Here is a 14,062-nt window from a genome sequence, read left to right as displayed (position 1 = left end):
GTGACCTGGTATTCCTGAGACCCACAGCCAGGGTGTGGCAGAGTCGCCACAGTGCCATGCAGGGGCGGGTACTCACCTTTTGAACAGCAGGTCCAGCACCTGCTGGGTGGTGGTGAAAGCTCTGTAGGTACACAGGAAGATGGTGACGTAGGAGAGGTCACTGCCCTGGAAGGCGGGCACAAGGTGCTCCACGAGCTTCTCCAGCGTGCCTGCCTTCACGGTCCGCACCTTGCAGGTCTCATAGAGGTTGAGGGCCGCCTCGTTCTCATACTGGGTGGGGGGGACAGAGTGGGGATGTTCCGTTGGTGGCAGCATCACAGATCTCTAGCAGGGTTGGAGGCCGAGCTCAGAACTAACTCCCAACCTCTGACTGGCTCGTGACAAGAGGCAGGACATGAGTGACTCTAGTGGGAAAAGCTTCTCTGCTTTAAAAGTAGAATTTGAAGTGCAGCAATGATTCGGGTTAGCGTGTTGGCTGAGGAACGGACGCTGCCCTGTATTCACAGCATTATCTGAGTGAGTCCCCAAACATCCTCGTTCTAGGGATGAGGAAACAAGAGCCTCATCTGTGAAGGTGGGAGGCACAGGCTGTCCCCACAGCACTGCTGGAATGGCCTCAGAGAGGACAGCAACGGGCCCATGGCAGGGAAGGGCTCGACTAAAGAGGTAGCTGGCCTCCCTGCTGCAGTATCAGTATCTGAGTCAGCCCTGGGAAGGTGTTCTGTGAGACAGCAGTTGCAGAGAAGAGTGTGTCAGAGCCTTAGTCCCCCCCTTTTTTGGATAAAGACAGCCCTTCTAGGCAACAGGATGGATAAGACTGAGAGAACGCTTAGGGCAGGCAGGCTGATGGCTGCATGTACACCTGGGACAGGAGTTAAAACAAAACCCGCAGCAGACCATGAAATCATGCATGGCCCGTCATGGAGTGAGACTGTGGGAAAGTCTCTTCTGACACTCATGCACATGAGACAACAGTGCCTTTGCAGCCGGCCAGGCCTAGGCTGGGGTAGAGGTCTGGGACAAGGGCCCAGATCCTTTGGGAAAGCACTGTGAGTCCTGGGAAGAGCCTAGTGGAGTTGCCAGGACGGTGCCGGGTGCCTGGCCTGTAGGAGCCCTGAGCTGCACTCACCCCGAGCCAGCGCTGGCCCTTGCTGGCTCCGTGGTGCAACTGTACCCGGCGCAGGGAGATGGAGTAGACAACCCCGTTGATCAGCTCCTCGCCGATCTCCTGTGTGGAGCTCTGCAAAGACAGTGCCCGGCAGCCGGGCAGTTTGTCAGGGGGCATGCTGCAGGGGGACACCCCTGGACAACCTTCTGTGGTCTGGACAAGGCATGAAAGGGTGCCTGCATAGACCTCCAGCCTGGGGTAGAAGCAGACAGCAGCTAGAGGGCTTAGGTTTAACCTCAGGGCAGAAGGCTGCTGTTCCAGAACTGCCTTCCTCACCCAGCCAGCTGCCACCCTGAGATGTTAGTATGAATGCCCCCCCCATGCTTCCAGGCCCCCACTGACTTGCTCCTGTCCAGAACTGACCTGCTCCTCAAGCCTCAAGTCTCCCCCCAAAATGGGTATTGTTATTCAGTAAGTGGAGGCCCAGCATCGCACTGCCTCTGGTGATGGTTAACAGTGTGGTCCCCTGAAACACTGGCAAAGTCAACTGCATCTGGGCGGCTACACCCCTGAGAAGGCATCTCCTCTGGGACCTGAGACCCAGGGCTGTGCTCATACTCAACCCCACTCTGCCCAGCCCTGGAGTCAGCATCACGGGTCTGGGGCATCCCTGACAGCCGCATCAGAGGCCACTTCCTTCCCTTTCTGCTCATTCATGCCTCGTGCCTGCTTGGGCAACAGAGGAGTTCCCAGTTCCCCGTCCATTGTTACACGAGGGGGGCGTGTGAATGGTGACAGTGCCAGTGTCCAGGCAGACACCGGCTTTCACAGAACCCCAAACCCACAGGGCCTTGGCTAGGACAGGAAGGGGTCATGTGGCTGCTATCTAGAGCTCAGAGCACAAAGAAAAGGTCCTTGTTTTAGGAGACAAGGACACCCACGGCCAGGCACGCTGACCAGGGAGCTGCCAAAGCCAAGGCCACTTAGCTACAGCTGCCTAGGCCTCACAGCTCCCTCTCCCACCTGCCCTGTCCAGGGGAGGGGTGAGCGTGCAGTGGATAGGGGAGTCTGGGGTAAAGATATAATCCACGAGCCTTTAGGGAGGCACAGGGTCCCGTCACATGGGCAGTCAGTGCCCCAACCCGGCTGTGCCTGGAGCTCAGGGAAAGTTACTGACTCAGCTGTGGCCCCACGGCCAGACCCTTCCCTAAAGCCTGGGTAGCAGCCAGGTGCCCAGCGTGTGTGGGCTGTAGCCACCCTAGGGGGGTTCTGGGAGGCCCTGGAGCCCTCCTCTGGAAGTCCACTTCCCCTGACCTGAGGTCACCCTCCCACTCTGGGCTTTATACTAACAGAAGGCCATGGACATCACCCTGCTGCCTCTCCTGCAGGGAGAGCCAGCCCTATTTCTTGGAAGTTAGCAGGGAACCCGCAGGCACACACTCTCCCCTGAACAGTCCTGCCCAGGATGTTGAGCCCTTCTACTGACAGAAAACCGAGACAAGGCTCACTCTCCTGCCTCACCCCTCTCCCCCATGCCTAGAAAATCGCCCCTGTGGCTTCAGAGGCCACGGTGACCAGGACCCCTGAGCACCCTGGTCTCCTCAGGGGTCTGAGACTGCCTCCTACAAAGGCTAGTAGTTCAGGCTTGGCACCCATAGCACAGTGGTTACGGTGCCAGCCACATACACCGAGGCTGGTGGGTTCGAATCCGGCCCGGGCCAGCTAAACAATGACAACTGCAACAACATAGCCGGGCATTGTGGCGGGCGGCTATAGTTCCAGCTACTTGGGAGGCTAAGGCAAGAGAATCAATGGAGCCCAAGAGTTTGAGGTTGCTGTAAGCTGTGATGCCAGAGCACTCTACCAAGGGTGACATAGTGAGTCTCAAAAAAAAAAAAAAAGCCAGTAGTTCACCTCCCTCCCTCCCTTGGGGATTTTGCCAGTCAGGTAGCAGACAGTATCCTAAGGCCCAAGTCACCAGCAGCAGTTCCGAAGTCTCACACAGGCCCCTCCTGCCACAAGACTGGTCTTTAATCAGAAGGGTGGGCAGCAGAGCAAACAGCTCCCACCTGGGTTCCATCAGAGCTTGCTGGACAGGAATATGTCCCCAGCCAGACCCACCTACATGTGTGGTTAGAGACAGAAGTTCTTGGACACCCCTACACAGGCCCAAATGGCAGCTCACAACCCTGGGCCTCTGCTGGTGGCCAGCAGCTGGCCTGGCCCTGTAGTGTCATGTGATCCCTGCGCCCTGCCCCCCCGACCGGGGGCCCTAGTCTGCCAGCCAGGTGGTGGGGAGGGGTGCCGGCAGCACTCTAACAGCCATGTAGGCCTGCAGTGGTGGAGTCACCACCCTGTCGTACAGACAGGGAGATGCTCCAGCCCATGGAAGCTGACCCTGTCTTCTCTGGCTCCTTCCTGGCCTGGCAGCAGCAGGCATGATGCTGGATGTTAGGTGGCAGCTGAGCACAGGCACAATTTCATTTGTCTACGCAGGGACTACAGAGGCACATGCTCCACTGCCCGGGGGCCCAGGCCGCAATCAGCTAGCCCCTCTTCCAGGGGCAGAGGAAGAAAGCAGCTGGAAGCCCTGGCATCTGCCCCTGGTAGAAAGGGCAGAGCCTGGCCCCCTAGGTCACCCTCTGCTAGCATAGCAGACAGCCCTTGTGGGCAGCGCCAGGCCCCCCAGGGCTATGCAGACAGGGCTGGGAGCTAGTCTAGCAAACAGCTGATGTAGAGAAAACGGCTGCCCTGAGGGCAGGTGTCCAGGCAGCCACCCTGAGCAGACTGTTGGGAGAAAAGAATGCCACATGCTTGGCTGTGTCTCAGGGGATGATGCTCCTGTCCCCCGCCCCCAGCAGGCCTGCTCATGTCTCTGGGGCCATGGGACCCTGTCGGCAGCTGTGCTTTGCAACTCTGGGGTCAGTGCAGAAAGGATATACAGTATCCCTAGGGCCCCCACCCCTCATGTCCCTCGCACACAGCCTGGAGCCTTGAGGATGAGGCAGGGAAATGGCCTGGTGGCATCTGGTTAGGGTGTCACTTGATCAGCCTTCTTAGGGTGACAGGCCAGCAGGATGCCATGTCCCTGGCCAGCAGAGAGAAAAAGCTGCTGCCAAGCCCAGACACCCTCAAAGTAGAATGGGGGTCTCAGGTGCCAGTGCTAGCCCAGCCCCTCCCCAGAGGGCAGCCCATGCCAGCCCATGCCTGCCTACACCAGCGGCACCTTCTTCCCCCCTTCACCCCTCTGGTCTGGCTCCCTGCTCACAGGCACATCTCCTTAGAAACCACGACTAGGAGTCCCGGCTCCGCACTGGCTCCTCCTCAGGAGACCTGGCCGAGGGTCCTCCAGCTTGCACATGGAGGACTTGATGTTTGTGTCCCACCCTGCCAGGGCCTGCAGGGCACTGGGGTGGAATGGGGCTGGCTCTCATGGCAGTCCTGTCATGTGAATGACATTACCCGTGAGGACCTCATTGCACCTCTATGAGCTGCTGCCCAGGTCCAGTGAGTCACCAAAGATCACCCTGCAGCTCTGGACACATGAGGGCATCTCCAGGGCCCACCAGACCACAGTGCACCAACTCCCGTGAAGGGGTCAGGTTTCCAGTTCTGCTGAGCCCCTCGGCCTTAGTGAGCTGGTCTGTGTGCTGGGAAGATGGCAGCAGGTCTCCAGCAGGCAATGGTGGGGGTCAGGCGAGAACACATGCTCTTCAGCGACTGGCCCTGGGACTAGGGGGCAGTGTTGAATGGCAGCACCTGACACGTGCTGGCCCCAGGAGCTGGTAGTGACACTGGCAAGAAGAGCCTCCAGGGAACCTCTGAGACCTGCCCGAGGCTTGCTGACCTGGAAGGCCACATTAAAGACAGGGTGGGTCACCCTAAAATCCTATAGGTGGGAGAGGCTTCTAACTTTTTAGCTTTTTGCTTCAATACGAAAGTTAAGACATGAATAAGAACAGAACCCTGGGCTCCCAGAACAGTGTGAATACTATGGCTGCTGTGCACCCTACCTATGTACAGAGGTGGTATCAGAATCCCAGGGAAGAGGTCAGGGAGACAGTGTCCAGGCTAGGCAAGAACCCACAACTTCTCAGTCCACATCCTGGCTGAACTCTTGGAGACCCTCCTGCCTGCAGCCTGCCCCCAACTCTAGTGGGTGTCATGTACCCTGGTCCCAAAGGCATGGACAGGGCCCAATAGGGACATAAGGTCTGTCCTGGGTGCGGGTGGACCATGCCGCTGGTCCCCAGGCAGTGCAGTCCAGAGGCGGTCTTCCAGGTCTACCCGAAGTGCCTGGTTGCCAGGGCAACCAGAGAGCTCCATGACCCCAGAAAGTGGTGTCTGGGGACCCACCATTCCTTTTCTCTAGAAACCTTCCCTGCCAGCGGAGCCTGCTACTGGGTAAGGGAAAAACATGCCTCGAGTTGGGGAGGGGAAACCAGGCCCTCCAGGGCAGTCACAAGCTTCATCTACTCCTGGCCTCCTGTCTGTTCACAATGGGTTCCTGGCAGGCAAGCAGGCCACCAGGCCTGGGAGGGATGTGCCTGCTGGTGGCTAAGGAAGAAGGTGGCCTGGTCCAAAGGGGGTACAGGGTGGGGCAGGCTGAAGACCCAGACCCAACACTGATACCGATGGCCACAGGTAGGCAGCCATGTGTGGCAGCTCCTGGGTGTGGGCCCTTCCCACACTCACTATATTTAATGTTTGTAGCACTGCCTGCTGGGTAAGTAAACACTAGGAACTTGTCCAGTAAGAAGCCTGGAGAGGGATTTGAACCCTGGCCTGTCGAGACACACCCAGGCCTGGCTGAGGCCTCTGTCATGGGCACAGCCCCAAAGCAGAGTCACACCCCCACACGGAGGAGGAGCCAGAGACAGAGGAAAGACTTCAAGTGGCCTGGAGCGTCGAGGGAGTGACTGAAAGACACCATGCACCTTGGTGTCAGCTGTAAGGACCACACCTGGGAAGTCCAATGCTTATGGAGCAACGTGCCCCAGGAGCCCAGGGCATAGGCACTTAGAAGGCTCAGGTCACTATGGCACCTAGTCAAAAAAATATTAATGGCGGCAGCTTGTCCAGCTCTGACACCATGCCGGGAACCATGCAAACTGCTTCTGAGGCCTCCTGTCTCACTTGGTCCTCCCCAGATCCCCACAGGGAGGAACCGTCAGCATCAGCACGTCCATTCTACACATGATGAAACCAAGGCTCAGAGAGCAGGAGCTGATCTAGCCAGGGCTGTATCCTAGGGCAGCTCTCTTCCCTCCGGCCCGAGCTGTTTGCCCTTTGGTTCAATGGATGATATAGCTCACATGGACAACATTGCTCTGGGTGTGACTGAGGCATGGGCTGCAAAAGCCTCAGTGAGGAGAGAAAAACACCAAGAACCCTCCCACACCGTCTTCTCCACATTCCCCTGCCCTGCTCACTACAACCCTTAGGCTGTCATCCCACTCCCTCCCTGGCCCAAGGGCAGCCCAGGTGTGCAGAGGTGGGGAACTGGGTCTGCACAGAGGTCACTTCTGCCCAAGGCTGCAGGCAGAACTTCTACCTCTTCAGCCGCTTTACTGGGGCTATGTGTCTGGGAACACAGTGTTTCTGGGCCTCAAAGGCTGGAGGCCTAACCATAGGTCAGGATGGTCACAGCACGTGGTGCCACGCTGTGGGAGCTGTCTGGGCAACCAGCCAGCAACTCCTGGGAGCTAGCCCTCAATTGCCTGGGCACAGCCTCCTGAAACAATCCCCACAGCTTCCTTTAGAGCCACCCCCTGACGGCCCATGATATATTTCCCTGACACCCTCTTTTTTTCCTTTTTTTTGAGACAGAATCTCACTTTGTTGACCTCGATAGAGGGGTGCAGTGCCACAGCTCACAGTAACCTCAAACTCTTGGGCTTAAGCAATTCTCTTGCCTCAGCCACCCAAGTAGCTGGGACTACAGGCGCCCACCACAATGCCCGGCTATATTTTTAGAGACGGGGTCTCATTCTGGGTCAGGCTGGTCTTGAACTCCTGAGCCCAGGCAATCCACCTGCCTCAGCCTCCCAGAGTGGTAGGATTATAGGCGTGAGTCACCATGCCCGGCCTTCCTCAACGCCTTCTCACCAGCAGAGCAGACAGGGCCTGCAAGTATTGAACACTGGGTTGAAGATGGGACCCCAGCTCTGTCTATGGGCAGTTAAAAATCTCCCAGGGCTGTCACCCAATCCTGCTCTAGAGCCATCCCTGAGCTTTCAGGGAAACAGGCCAGCATACCCAAGTGTCCCCCACCTAGAAAAGGAATAAGAAGCTAGTACCAGCCAGCCTGGCCCCTCCCTCCTCTCCTCCGGGGGCACTCAAGGAATAAAACAGGAGGGGAACTCTAGGGTCTTGGGGGCTGCCTCCTCTGGAGTCAGCTGGGAAGCTCTCCTGAAAGCTTATAGCACTGGAACACAAGCACGAACTTGGGCTGAGCACAGCTATTGCCCACGCCAAGGCCATGCAAAGGACAAGTCCCTTAGGGCGTGCCTCTGGGCCTCCAGTGTCAAAGGCACCAACAAGCCCTGGGAGTTAAACATAAGACAGGCACACACTTTAAGAAAGAGACCAGAGTGGGCAGAAGGCTGGAGGAAGAGTGTCCAGGGAAGCTTTTACCCACACACTGCCCTCAGGCCTCAGTACACTGCTGCCTCTGCCACTGAACAGCCTGTGCAATCTCATTAACCTCTAGTGCCTCAGTAGCGCCGACTGTCAAATGGCTAAGAATATTTGACCTCAAAAGGATATAATGCATCACATAATGCATGCACAGGGCCCCCCGAAACACTCTGGCTCCTATTAGCTAGGTACAGATGTGGTGGCCTTGCTTCCTCTGGGAAGTTGTCTGCTGTGTCCTCAGGCCCAAAGCACTTTGCCTTTCCTCTGGACTAGAAGCATCCCTATAGCCCCATCTAACCACGGGGCTTCTAGGCTGCCCTGTGGGCTCTCAGTGGACTCTGCCCTGTCTTTCTCTGACCCCTGATGGCTCCTGCACACAGTGAGTACTCCATAGAGAGCACAGCCCAGGTTCACATCCTGGATGTGACCTGTCTTAGTTGTGTGGGTTATTAGGTCAGGGACTTTACCTCTCTGACCCTCAGTTTCCTAGAAGGCAGGGTTGGTGCCTACTCTGTAGGCTGGTCTAAGCCAGTGGAATGAAGAAGTGGTATCCACGGCCAGAATGTGCTACAGACTGGAAAACTCCTTTTGCTTGGGTGAAGTAATGGCCTGTCTGGAGACCATGTGACCTCCAGAAAGCACAGAATTGCACAGGCCAAGCTGGGTCAGTGGTGGCTTAGCTTAGAATGGAGATGATGAGCAGAGGCCCAGATGTTCAAGGACATCTGGCAGCCCAGAGAGGGAAGGACTGGGTGGAGGCTCAGGAGGGAAATAGGGATGGGGGAGGAAAGTAGAAACTGCCTGGTGGTTTCCAGGACAGGGAGCAGAAATGGGCTGTTTCAGCTCTGGCATGCTTCAGCCACCAGGAAATCAGCCCAGGATGGGGCAGGGGTGTGTGTGTGTGGGGTGCTGGCAGGAGGGACAGGGACTTCCCCGCCCCCTCCCACAGGCCCTTGGTAAATGGTCATTGTGTTTGGTTTCCGGCAGTGGCCTCCTCTCCGGCCAGGACTCTGGTTTTCCTGCCCTAGCCAGAAGCTTCCCTTTTGATTTCTAAATAGTGGCCATAAGCTAGATCGCAGAGCCCCTTCCTAGCTCCCTGGCAGGGCTGGACCTCAGCTCTGCTTCTCCCTGGACTCCTCAGGGATGCAGATAGACAGAGATTGGAGAGAAGCGCCACACCCCAGCCAGGAACCTGCGCGGCCCCTGTCAGCTCTCCGCCAGGACCCTCCCAGCACACAAAGCTCGAGTTGCTGCCAGGCATAATGAAAGCCAGATGAGCGCTGGGCTGGTGTCAGGCCTCCCCCACCCCAGCCCCAGGGATCCTTCTCCAGCTGAGTGCATGAGGGCTGGGGGAACACTCCTGGTCCAGCCACCTGCCTCACCCAGGAGGAAATGGTCTCTCAGGCCTGGGGTTCCCCCATCAAGAGCTGGGCAGAGAAACACTTTTTATCCAGGCCCTGACCAAGTACTGGGACTTGAAGAGGCACAAGACGCAGGCTGACAAGGCCGATGATTACCACACCAGCAATCACAACAAACCACGGCTGAAAGTGCTGAAGGGGCGAAAGGTGCTCCAAGGGGACCCTAAACAGCATGGGGGGCCAGCAATCTTCACTGCTAAGGCTTTGACATGCCCTGAGACCCCCAGCCTCTGACCAGGCCCCACACCCAGTCAGCAGGGTGAGCTTCTATCTCAGGGTCCCACCACCTCCACTGCCTGGAGTCAGGCGCAGTCAGGTGGAAGACAGAGGCACTACTCAGTGAGTCATGGCAGAGACCACGCATCCTCTAGTCATCCCTGCCTTCACCTGTGACAGATACACTGTTCCCCTCTCTGAATCCTCCCAAACCCCTACAGATTCAGGGTGCTGCCATGTTTCTAATCAAGCAGAAACAAGTCACACCCCAGGCTTGTAAAGCCCTGTCCCCTTACCATCTGGACAACTGGCCACGTGTTGGAGGCCCACTTCCCTGCATCACCACTCCCCACCCTCCCTGGTCATGGGACCATTCTGCTCCAAGGGAGATGTGCTGGAAGCTCCCTGGAGTCCCAATCACCTCTGAGGGCTCTAGGATTTTGGTACCCTAAACCACTTGTCCACACCCACACCGTAAGGCCTAACAGTGCCATGCAGGCCCTAGGCTGGCAACGGAGATGGGACCCAGCCTCCGCAGGGCAGAGCTTCACAGACCACAGATGAACAGCGCAGGGCCTGCGGGAAAGGGTCTACCGTGTGGTGGGCTCAGGGAGACAGAGCTGGGAGCAAAAAACCCCCAGCTGTGGTCCTTAAACTGTCGTTCGGGGCGTGCTGGCAGTCCCCATGCCCACTGTGCTGGCTTGAAGCTGGAGCAAGGAGGGGGACTGCCGCGGAAGGACCCTCGTGCGAAGCGAGGTGGCCCGCCAACACAGGGGGCCCCCATGCAGAGCCTCAAGCCCGCCTAGCTGGGTCCGGCTGGGCCGCCCCCGCTCACCCACCTCCAGGCGCGGCAGGTCCGGGTCGAGCTGCGTGAAGCTGTGCAGCACCACCGGGCAGCTGTCGGGTGCGCCCACCTCCAACCGCACGGCGTCCCACACGCTGCGGCTCCTCCGAGAGCCTGGGAAGAGCGGCTCGGCGCCGCCCGCAGGCCCAGCCGCCTCGGCCCACATGCGCTGCACCATGGACGGCTCGCGGGGGCCGGCCGGGCCGGAGGACCCGGGGCGGCGCAGCCGCGGGGCCGGCCCGGCGCGCGGCGGGGGCGGCTGCGCGGCCCGGGCGGCTCGGTGCTGCCTGCGCTCTGCGCCCGCGCCCCGGCCCCGCTGAGGTCAGTCCGGGGGCGGGGCCGAGGCAGCAAAGGGGCGTGTTGAAGAGCGCCGGCCGCTGTCAGACAGGGGGCGGGGCGACGACGCGTGGGGGCGGGGCCGGCGGACGGAGGGGCGTCGCTTTGGGTCCCCAGCAGTACCCGAGCCGCGGTGCCGCGCTCGTGCGGTGTGTGCAGTGTGTTTAGGGAGAAGCCGTCCTGCAGTCAGCTCCCCCTGATTCCGGTTAAGCCCCTCCCAGCTCTGGGGCATTCCACTAGTTGCTTAACCTCTCTGAGCCTCAGATTCTTCACTGGGAAAATCTGGGTAATGCAAATGACTTCCTCAAAGAGTTGTTGGGAGGATGAGAGAAGGTGACTGACATAAAACACTCAGCAAAGCCTTTGCTTGGCGGTGGGCTCAGACCTGAGAACTACTGGTGACCAGTGAGTGCGTAGGTCCCACGACCTAGTGCTAGGCTGTGTATGCTGGTGGTGGTGCGTCCTACTATCCTCTCTCAACCTTACACCCAAAAAGGAGGTCCAGGCTAAAGAAAGGCAATTAGGGAATGGGGGAGGACCAGACAGCAGGGTCAGCTGGGCTGGAGCCTACAGACATTCAAAGAGGGAGCTGTCAGCGATGGGCAGGGCGCCTAGTCTCTGGCCTGGACAGCTGGGGCCACTGGAGGCTTGAGCATCTGAGGTCTCAAGGCAGCAGTCAGGCTGGAAATGAGGCTGTTGAGGCTGAGGGAACCTCAGCTACTGTCTCCAGAAGCCCGTGAAGAAGACAGAGCCAGGAGATTAATGCAGGGTGAGGAGAAGGGATGAATGAAGGGACCTTCCACACACCTAGCCCATGGGGAGCCTGCTGGCAGCAGACCTGGTGATGCCACCAAGCTCCCTAGATCTGGTCCCATACCATTGGCCTCAGTTTCTCCCTCTGTAACAAAGGGCAGGGCCAGACCACATGCTCCACAAGCATACCTTTTGCTCCTGCGGTGTGCCAAGCCCCAAGTACCCACGGATGGTGCTTCCACTGTAACTGAGACGTCAGAAAGCTGGGGTGCCGGATGCGCCCCCAGAAACAGACCCCTGCACGGGTTCACCAATGGGCCTGCTTCACAAAAGCCACAGTGGTTACTGCTAGTTGAGCTGTGCATTTCTTCATTTTGTCTGAATTTTCCCATTTTTCTAAAATCACTATCTTTAGAGTCAGACGTGCATAACAAATGCTGTTTTGTTTCTGTTTTTAAAGCAAGATGGGTAGATTTGGTGTGGGGTAGAGATCCCTAGAGGCTGTTTAGGAAAGCTCCAAGCTCTGCCACCAGGGAGGGTGCGGTGGGCGGGGCACACACAGAGGAAGGAGGTCCCCACAGGGCCACAAAGGGGTGACTTGGACATTGCCCTCAGGCTCTAAGCTTCTCCTCCCATCCTTTCTCCTGGGCCAAGCTCTTGGTGCCTCCAGGAATTCAAAATCCAGCACCACCCAGTCTGCCACTGACTTTATCTCCTTTCTCTGCTCTCTTTATCTCTTTCTCAGAGAGATGGGCCTGGGAGCAGGCTTTACAGCCAGAGGAAGCCCATGGAGGGCAAGTGGGTCTTGAGAACACAGACGAGTCACTGCCTCTTGACCTTGAAGGTCTAGGGTACTGGGGTGGTTGTGGGGGGCCCAAGGAGGCTGGAAAGGTGAAGAGGCACTCCCACCAACTACCTCCCATCTGACTTCCTAGATGGCACCCAGATGGCAGGGGGTCCCTATCATTTACTTGTCCCTCTGGTGGAAGTTTTACAAAGTCCCCCTTCCTGCTTATTCTCCTGACTTTGGGACTTCCCTCCAGGCTCCTGCTGAGCCTGCTCCCCACTTTCTCCACACGCATAACGCACACTCACGTGCACATGCATTCCCTAGTTACCGGAGAAGCCCAGACCTACCCCTTTCTTCCTCTGGGGCTCCCTCCCTTCCCCCCAGGCCACACAGTGTGTAAGGCATAGTTTTCTTCTTTGTATAGGTGAAAGCTAACGAGCCAGCACAGGCAAAGCACCCTGCAAAGGTCACAGGGCTTGGTGTCCCCAGATCAGGTGCGCCTGAGACTCTGCACACACCATCAACAAGAAGGGTTGAGGTTCACCTGACACCACCTGTAGGCAAGGCCCCCTCCTGAGGCCTTGAAATTCTGCCCTCAAGCTGTGGGGGAGATCTCTTACTCAAGGTAAGACCATCCCAGGGGACAAGATCAGCATGTGTCACTTGCTGGAAGAATGTAGCGCCACTCACAAAACCCAAACCTAAATCCAACCAGGCCTCTGCACATAATTACCATCTGGGGGAACACCAGGGGACAGAGAGACATGCTCAGCACACCACGAGGATGCAATCCAGAGACTTCAGGCTGTGGGAACCTCTGCAGGCAAACAACAGCTTCTTCAACAAATACATCTCAAGGGGAAAGATAAAGGGAAGCTACACATTAAAAGAAGGATAAGAGCATCACCCAAGTGTAGTGTGTGGGTTTCAGATTATGACTTGATCAAGGCAATGGAAAAAATAACACCCCTGGGTGTTTGATGACCTTAGACATCATTTTGGGGTGTGTGACAATGGTGTTGTGCTTACTATTAGAGTTACATATTGGCTATTTGTGGACAGAACAATATGCCTGGGATATGTGTACACACCAAACCCTGGAGGAGGCTCGGAAGTGGGATAGTCAGAGGTGAAACGAGAGTGGCCCTGTGTGATGATCCTTAAAGCTGGGGATTTGTATGCCATGTTTTCTATTTTTATGTCTATTTAGAATTATCCATGATAAAATTTATAGCAAAAGGGCACAACACAGTTTGAGACCCATTGTGGGAGGCAGTCCTCGAGGGAAGGCAGTGACACCTGGCCAGCTTCACCATTTCCCTGTTCTGTGCTTATGCGGCCATCCTTACAACAAAAGGGACTAGAGGCTCCACGGAGGTGATGGGCTGCTGGGAAGCTGAGTCCCAATGCCCTGACAGGGCTGTCAGAAGAGGCTGGGGCAGCACCAGTGACTGGGAGCCAGTCTGAAGCTCAAGGCAAATGAATACCCTGTGCGTAGCACTCAGAACGTCACTGGAGGAAGAGAGGTGCTACATTCTTCCAGGACCCTTCCACAGGGCAACCCCTGGGAGGAGCAGTTATTATGACTTGGTGTCTCTCCCTTCCTCCCTCTGCCTGTCCCCAGCTCTACCGGGTTCCTAACCTCCCCCTGAAAAGTGCATCTGCCCTTCCCTGAGGCTACAACAAGCCCCATGAACAACCCTGTACAGACGTCTGGGAAGTGGGGATGTGCTTGCAGAGGAACTTTAAAAGGCAGGCTGCGATCTGACAGCTAGAAGCCAAAATCCGGCCCACACATGTGTTTTGTTTGGCTTGCAAAGTGTTTTTAAATTTTTGAGCTAGTAAAAGGTCAGGTGATTTCATATAAAAATCTACATTTCCGGCTTCTCCTGTAACTTTGGATGACCTGACTACACTGGGTCCGTGTTCCCGCGTGTGTCCAGAGGTTAGGTGGG

General features: G+C 57.2%; 1 protein-coding gene across 7 annotated transcripts in view; it reads right to left on the bottom strand.

The window, feature by feature from the left end:
• Nucleotides 1-14,062, bottom strand: part of RALGDS (ral guanine nucleotide dissociation stimulator) — a 44,598-nt gene that overhangs the window by 11,235 nt on the left and 19,301 nt on the right. For 4 of the 7 annotated variants that reach the window (XM_053558890.1, XM_053558908.1, XM_053558916.1 and 1 more), the window contains exons 1-3: nucleotides 10,224-10,527; nucleotides 1,130-1,240; nucleotides 77-270 (exon numbers count right to left, since the gene is read on the bottom strand). In XM_053558890.1, coding sequence (XP_053414865.1) covers nucleotides 77-270; nucleotides 1,130-1,240; nucleotides 10,224-10,406 — 488 coding nt within the window. In that variant the 5' untranslated portion in view covers nucleotides 10,407-10,527. Of the gene's footprint in view, nucleotides 1-76; nucleotides 271-1,129; nucleotides 1,241-10,223; nucleotides 10,528-14,062 lie in introns of those variants that run through there. The other 3 variants (XM_053558900.1, XM_053558924.1, XM_053558934.1) reach the window with 1 other exon arrangement.

The sequence above is a fragment of the Nycticebus coucang genome, chromosome 2 (genome assembly GCF_027406575.1).
Source record: "Nycticebus coucang isolate mNycCou1 chromosome 2, mNycCou1.pri, whole genome shotgun sequence".
Classification (NCBI taxonomy): Eukaryota; Metazoa; Chordata; class Mammalia; order Primates; family Lorisidae; genus Nycticebus; species Nycticebus coucang.
Note: the sequence above shows the minus strand (reverse complement) of the source record. Positions and strands in the feature narration are given on the sequence as shown.